Here is an 8,475-nt window from a genome sequence, read left to right on the forward strand (position 1 = left end):
GTGAGATATAGTGCAAGAACTTACTTCGTGTTACCATATTTCTTGTATTATACTTTCTGGAGTGTGTCGGAGATGCTGGAAGCACTGGAGCTTGTCGGGATAAGTCTGTATACAGTCTAAGTTAATTCACTTTGGATCACCTGTTCTTGATATCCTGACATCTGTCAGAGAGTTCGCGAGGTTACATATTTGTAATGTTGCTTTTGCCAAAAGAATATTTGGGCACTGTGTCCCATCTATCCTCCTCCTCTAATCAAAATAAAATATCTGTGCGTATGTTGGGAAGGTGGCAAGTGCTTTTCTCGTGTTTCATTTATTTCAGCGGTTTGTTTTGGTCTTTGGAATCGTATGATCGGAGGCTATGGCAGTTGAATGTTCCTCCTGCCGTATGTGAGAGGCAAGGGTCACCTCTATTGTACCTGCTGACTTCATTTGTGTGATGCCCAAACAACTCCAGCTCGTTGAGGGAACTGGAGTTTCAATTTGATTTTCTTTGGATAACTGAGGACAGGGAGGCGGTTACTTAGAGGAGTAACAGGAAGGTAGTTCCTCCACAACCACGTGAAGAAGGTAGAGTGTCTACCATCAGGAATAGGAGAAAGGAACTGGCAGCAAGTGCAGTAAAGACATGTGGTGGTTCCCCTTAACAGCAATAGATTCAAACCTCCAATTGGGCACCACACTGCCTTTCCATTATCTATCCTAACTATCTGGTCCAACCTCCACTACCTACCACATTCTCCTCATCTTCATTTGTCCCATCACATTCCCAGCTGCCTTTTAAACAATCACAAACACTCCCATTTCTCCCCCAACCCAGGAGGCCACATTCCTGACGCAGTGCTCATTTTGGAAACCATGATTTTCCTGCATCTCAGATGCTGACTGACCTGATGTGATTTTACACAGCCACACTCTTTGATGTACACACGCTGACAAACCAGCACACGGACACATGCGCACTCAGCCACTAACGCTATCCCAATGCACAGACACATACACACATTCACAGGCATGCGAACAATGGCACATATGAACATGCCCACCCACTCATGCACACACGCACACAGAGACACCTACACACACACAAACAGACCAACATACATACAGGCACATACACAAAATCAAACAGACCACCACACTTACGAAAGCATCAGCACACACGCAAGGACTAACGCACACACAGACATCCACACACCACATTCACACAAACACACACACGTACGCACACAGACCAACACAGACACCCTCACACCATATACAAAGACACACGCACACGCAGACACACGTACATAAACAGACACACCCGCAAAAACATAAATCCACACGGACACGCACACATGCACAGATAAGCACACACATATTGACACAGACATGCACACACATATTGACACAGACACACACACGCTGACTACGTTGGCATCGAGAGGATTGTTGTTGCACTGAGGCGCTCAGACTGGAACACGTTCATGTGGAGAAAGATCCGTGCTCCCTCAGCAAAGTGAAAATGATTTGTCTTTGTGCAATTTTCCTCGCACACTTCCCAACTCCTGTCTGATCGCATCATTATTTCATATTCCCCAATTAGGTTTATTCCCTTGGTAAATGTTCCTTTCCCTCTCCAATCTATGATAAATGAAACGCAGTTGTGGTCACTGTCACCAAAATGGTCTCCTACTGCGAGATCTGATACCTCCACTAGCTCATTTCCGAGCACCAAATCCAAAATGGGCTCTCCCCCCTGTCTGCCTGTCCATATAGGGAGCAAGGAAAAATTCCTGAACGCACCTCACAAAAAAAAGGCTCCATCCAAATCACCTGAACTAAGGAGTTCCCAGTCAATATTTGGAAAGTTGAAGTCATCCATACAACGATTCTGTCACACATGCAGTTTTCCAAAATCTGCCAGTTGATTAGTTCTTCAGACTCCCTACTGCTATTTGGTGGTGTGTAGAAAACCTTCAATGAGGTGACTGTTCCCTTGCTGCTCCTGAATTCCATCCATATTAACTCAGTATACAAACGTTCCTCAACAACCTTTGTTTCTGTAGCTGTAATGCACTCGCTGATTAGCAATGCTATACCCCCTCCCCTTTTATCACCCTCCCTATTCTTCTTAAACGTTCTAAACTCTGGATCATCTTGCGACCATTCCTGCCCTTGTGAAACCCACGTCTCCTTTCGGGCCACAACATCATAGTCCCATGTTCGAAGTTCGACACTGATATTTCTCACAGTCCTTGCGTTAAAGCAGACGCACTTTAACTGATTCCTTTGTTTAATTACGTGAATAATTTTCCTGGTGGATTCATTATATCCTGTCACTGTCCCATCTCCAACTACCCCCTTCTCAGATATGTATCACTGGTTCACACCTCCTGCCAAACTAGTTTAAAGTTTCCTGAACCACACGAACAAATCACCCACCCGGGGAATGGTGCCCCTCCAGTTCAGGTGCAAACCATCTTTCTTGTATAGCTCCCACCTTGCCCAGAAGGCATCCCAGAGATTTTAGTATCTGAAGCCCTCCCCCGCATCTATCTCACCGCCACGTGTTAAGCTGCACTCGCTGACTGTACTTCACCTCACTGTTTCGAGGCACAGGTCGGAAACCTTAGATCACTACAGTACTCACCCTGCTCTTCAGCTTCCAACCTAACTCTCTTTCGTCACTTTTCAGATCCTCAATCCCTTTCTTGTCGATATCATTTGTGTCAATATGTAACACGATTTCCAGCTGCTCATTCTCTCCCTTCAGAATCCAGTAAATCCAATTGACGATCACCCGGATTCTGGCACGGCGGAGGCAAGATAACTTCTGGGAGAACGTAAGAATGTTGGAAGACTGTTCAATTTCCATAAAAAATCGGGAATAGTGCATAGTATAACCAAGGAAAGTAATTGAGAAGCAGGGGAAGAAAAATTGTTTTGCAAGAAAACCAAAGAAAGTACAAAATTCAGAGATAGAGACCCAAAGAATAGAATAATCAGTTTCAGGCATGGAAATAGATGCAGGTTGATACATAAAATCAAAAGTGAGATAGAGATGGAAAAGCAGAATAAGGTACGGATACAGAGAATGGAAGATTCAGAATGAAAAGAAATAACCAACAGCACGTTCCAGATCCCAGGACATCACAGAATGCTGAATAGACATGCTATTTCTATTTTAATCTCGGCAATCAGACGACCATTGGCATAGTCTCAGCTCCCAGAGTTAGCAACAATGTAATGTCTGATTTATCCGAGTGGTAGTTATTGGTACCACAGCAGTGCGCATAAATCTGTATGTATGCTTCCAAGATATGATTGAGTTTGGGGAAATTCAGTTACCGGCAGAGGTTCATCAATGGGTTTTGGCGAAGATTGATTTGCAGATTGAGGAAAATTACTTTGAAGACTTATTAAGTGTCAACTGCCGGGCTAAGGTGAGCTTCAATCTCATTTAGTCATTCCATGCAATGTTGAAAGTAAATAGATATTCGAAAAGGAAAGTCGCAGGAGAACCATCTAAAAGAATCAAGGAATGGTCTTGTTATAATTTCACAGCTTCTTTCAAGGATTAAAAAGCGTAATTCTCCGCAGATTGACAACGAGTTTAAAAAACAGGCTTTTTGCTGCAGTGTCCTATGTCAATGGCGGCCTCAACGCACAACAGCCATTTTTAATTCTGAACAATACATTGATGCCATTTAGCGTCAATCTTATTCTTGCTCGATCTGAGATGGAAATGGAGACATGAACCCCAGCCTCCTGGGTAAAAGGAGATGCAGACACACGAATACGTCCACCAGTAGCTTTTCATTCATTGCTAATTATTGAAGTGCAAACCAGTAGTGAGAATCAGCTGGAGGCAATTCTCTCCTCAAGGGTTGCAGATCAGTCTAAAATCACACAACTGAAAGAAATACTACCATTTAAGGAATGCGGTATGCAGCAATCTCCGCTGCTTTTGCACAGTCGATTAGTCTGTTAAAATGTTGCGTTTAACGCGGATCTCACTGGCCACAAGGCTCCATTCAGTCTGTCAGAATTCAACAAAGACTGTATTGTCCCACGATAAATCTGGATATGATCTAGCATCTCATTCTTAACTCGTGTGTTCAATACCCAGAATGCACACAACTGAATGTCCAATGTCAATTATCTCTTGCTGTCAGCATTGTCTTTTTGCAGACAATACATAGTCTGCACACAGCAGAGGGTGACAACGTCGACCTGTAATATAATAGAGATTTTAATCCTGCAGACATTGTGTTTCTATGCAAATTACAAAACTTTGTACTGCTGAGTGTACAAGTATCAGTCATCAGTTAATGTCGACATTGAAGTAACTTTAACAATACATAACATGAACACTACTGAGCGTTCAAATATTAACTGTCCTTCATTGTAGGTATTGCAGTACTTACATAATTCACACCGTTTCCAAATATCAGTAATTCCCTCATTGAGTATTTGCATTACCTTCAATATTTTATCACTGTCGACAATATATAGTTTGCACAATGTTGAGTGCCAGAATAGCTGCCCTTTCTCACAGAGGGTATTATAATACTGCAGAGGTAAAAACAATGACTGCAGTTGCCGGAAACCAGATTCTGGATCAGTGGTGCTTGAAGAGTTCAGCAGTTCAGGCAACATCCAGATGCTGCCTGAACTGCTGTGCTCTTCCAGCATCACTGATCCAGAATTATGCAGTCTGTGCAGTGGCTGCAGACTTGTCAAAGTTTAATTATCTGCTGTCCCACATTGCAAACATTTCAATGTTGAAGTCAATGTACTGCCTGCTTACTTCTGATTGTCTCACGGATGGCTCAACAATCTTAAACAGTATACATTGCGCAAGAGCAGATCATTCATAATAAGCAAACCACTGAATGTCCAATATCAGTTTGTTTATCCTGTCAGTATTGCAAACTGAGCAAGCTGAGATCATATCATGACGTCCAGTGAGAGCTAGACGTTTGGATACAAAAATGACTTCAAGGTAGGAGAAAGAGGATGATTGTAGAGTCCTGTGATATGCTGAGTACCAAAAGAATTGCTGCCGTGTCCACTGCCTATTTTGTTTTAATACAAATGACTTGGATTTTAATATCGTAGCATGGTTGTTAAGTTTGCAAATTACACTAAAACTGTCGACATTGTTAACAGTGAAGGAGGTACAACGGGGCCTTGATCAGATGAGTCAATGGGTCAGGATATGGCAGATGGAATATAATGTGGATAAATATGAGGTGTTATCTGTTGGCAATGCAAATCAAGGCAAGACTTATGTACTTAAATGGTGAGTCGAAAGGAGTGTTGCCAACATAAGAGATTTTGGGTTGCAAGTTCGTAGTTCCTTGAAGGTGGAGTCACCATTAGACAGTGCTGTGAAGAAGACATCTGGGACCTTTGCCTTTATTGCTCAATTCATCGAGTATTACAGTTTCAGGTTTATTGGAGAGGTTACTTTTGAATGATCCATTCAATTTTGGACTACCAAAAATTCCAAGCATCTCCCTGTTATCGGAAAGATGATGGCAAACTTTAATGGGTAGAAAAAATATTCACGGCACATTGCTGGGACTGGACTGTTAGAATTACAGGCAGATAATGAATATTTCGTGCCACTTTTCCTTGATGTTTCTCGAGGTTAGGAGTTACTTTATGGCAGTTTATAAAATCACAGGCTCGGATACGTTGAATATCCAAAATCTTTTTCCCAGGGTACGGACGACTAAAATTAGAAGGCATTCATGTAAGGGTGAGAGGGGAAAGATTCAAAAAGTGCCCAAATGGCAGCTTTACTGCATCGAGGCTGTGTGCATCTGGACTGAGCTGCCAGAGGAAACGGCCGAGTCTGGTGCAGTTACAATGTTGGGAAGTCAACTTAAAGGTTACATGAATAGGAAAGGTTTAGTGGGATACCGGCAACAATCTGGAAAATGCGACTTCATTAATTTAGGATATCAAGCCCGCGTTTTAGACGTTAGGCAGAACTGTCGTTTTCCATTGTATGCACGGGTATGTCTCCATGATATCGTATTATTTTCCAAAACACGCAGATTATACACTGCTGCCTGTTGAAATAGCAGTGATCCTATGCCTTATATACTGTGTAACCACATGCAGAACATATGATGCAAACTGATGTGTTTCTAAATGTCCTCCAGGGAAGGAAATCAGCTGCATGTGATTGCAAACTCACTGCTATGTGCTTGTCTTTTTAATTTCTGTCTGGATAATTAGAGATATACAATAAATTTGGTCAAACGAGTGATGCCCACAACGACTGAATAAACAAGAAGAAGCATTTACATTGTACTTTGAGATGATCAGTTCTGGAACAATGGTTCGATGGCAGCCCTCCATATTTGATTTTACTTAGCTGAAACATTGCAGAAAGCTACCACTGGTTTTCACCAGGTTAATCATGATTCATGTCTGTCTCTCCGCTTACAAATCTCCTTAATCTGAGTAGATGTTTGACTGATGAGTGAAATGGTCTTTCCGCATGCACATCACGGAATAGTTCTTTTTTTGCAAATATTAACAGCAATACAATTTGTGTTGACATATAATGAGTTCCAATTCTCCACGTAGTTCATAATGCAGAAAAAATAAATCAGTGACCATGAGAACTTCCCTGTTCTTAGTTCTTGGATTCTTGATGAGGGTGGGCCACATGCAATAGTTCATTCACAGTCTGGCTTGCCACCATCCATGAAGAACAAAAAATTAATTTGGTCATCATTACCAAAGAATGGGGTTCACAAGTGCGGTTGCCTCTCATTAAATTATGCAGTTACTTGGTGAAAACAAACGTGCAGGATTTTATGTATCATTGGTCTACCTACCTCAAAGATGACATTCCCACCACGGAAGGAGTGCTCTGGTACTCAATGAGATCATAGCTGTCCTGATTATCCTCAAGCTCACTTTCCAACTTTTCTGCACAACGATCAGACAATGGTGTGGTAAATAGAGTTTATTTTAAATAAATGTGAGTAGCTGCATGTTGGAAAGGCAAATCGGGGCAGGAATTATACACCTAAGTTGAGGACCCAACCTCCACAGTTCTCTTCAGTAAACGAAACCACAGATTCACTCTTTGTTGAAGGAAGATTGTCCTCATCTCTGCTTCTCATCACTGATTTAAATGGGCGACTGTGTACTCTGCCATCATGTCCCAGACTCTCCCAAAATAGGATACAAAATTTCTGCATCTAGCCTGTGAATTCCCCCAAGAATATATGTTTCAATAACGTTGCTTCTCGTTCTTCTGAAATTCAATGAGCTCAGAGCCAAACTACACAAACTTTCATCCCGATACAGTCCCTCTGTAGGTAGGATCAGCATTGTGAGCCTTCTTCTGAGCAAGATTGACAATGGCCTCAGTGTCCATAGGTGAAGTTAAGCGTATGGTCCATGCATAAGCCACTGAATTGTTGTATTAAAAACAGGTTTCGAAGTGAAAAGGCAAGGTTGTGGAGACTTCCTGCTCAGATGTTCAGTTGCTCAGGTCTCTGTCCCGGACAGAGAATGTCCTTCAGCGCTTCATAAAAGATCTGAAACAATTATGCTGCAGCTGAGTACTGTACTGCTGTCACTGTGTAAAACGTTGCTCAGACCACAATGAGAATTGTGTGCTCATTTCTGGACTCAATATTATGACAGAGATCAGATAGATATGGAGGAGGTCAAAGGACATTGACCAGAATGTTGCTTGAGCTGTAGTGATTTAGTTATGAAGAGAGATTGGTCTGAATGGAATTGTTTTCCTCAGAACAGAATGGTTTGGGACGAGACATGATTGTGATGCATCAATGATGAGATGCACTCACAGGATAGGTGGGAATAATTTATTCACCTCGATGGGGGCACCATTGGCCACGAAGTAGAGATTTAGTGTGAAGGAAAAAAATATTTTGCGGGGATTTCAATATTGTTTTGTTCACCCACATGCTGTTGGAATCTGGAGCTCACTGTCTATAAGGGTGGTGAAGGCAGAAATTCTGGTAACGTTGAAGATTTATTTAGAAGAAAGCATGCAGAGGGATCTTAGACTCAAAATCTCAACCTAATTGAATGTGTCAACATAAATAGGTATACTGTCAAAAAAAAAGGCCTATGACATATTTGACTTTATTTTCCGAGGGATTGAGTCAGTAAGTCATGTTATACATTTATACGATTTCAGTGAGGTCACGTTTAGAGTACTACGTGCAGCTTTGGTCGTCACATTAAGGATGGATTGTGGAGGGATCAGACAGTGTGTAACAGTGAGGCTGTCTGATTTGGTGTGTCTTATCTATGAGGGGGGTTTGCATAAACTTGGACTATTCTCACTGGCACATTGAGGCTGAGGGGAAAACTGACAGAAGTATCTAAAAATATTAGTGAAATGGATGGAGTGGATATTCAGAATTTTAATCCAAGTGAAGAAAATCAAATACTAGGAGATATAGGGTCAAAGTTAGCGAACAG

At 41.8% G+C, this 8,475-nt stretch overlaps 1 protein-coding gene across 1 annotated transcript in view; it reads left to right on the forward strand.

Moving 5' to 3' along the window:
- Nucleotides 1-3,305: 3,305 nt before the first annotated feature.
- The window catches only part of rpp21 (ribonuclease P 21 subunit), a 10,509-nt gene continuing 5,339 nt past the window's right edge, over nt 3,306-8,475 (forward strand). Inside the window, exon 1 of the mRNA XM_060823621.1 lies at nt 3,306-3,428. Within this exon, the coding sequence (XP_060679604.1) occupies nt 3,306-3,428 (123 nt within the window). The remainder of the gene's footprint in view (nt 3,429-8,475) is intronic.

This window comes from Hemiscyllium ocellatum, unplaced genomic scaffold (assembly GCF_020745735.1).
Source record: "Hemiscyllium ocellatum isolate sHemOce1 unplaced genomic scaffold, sHemOce1.pat.X.cur. scaffold_993_pat_ctg1, whole genome shotgun sequence".
Taxonomy (NCBI): Eukaryota; Metazoa; Chordata; class Chondrichthyes; order Orectolobiformes; family Hemiscylliidae; genus Hemiscyllium; species Hemiscyllium ocellatum.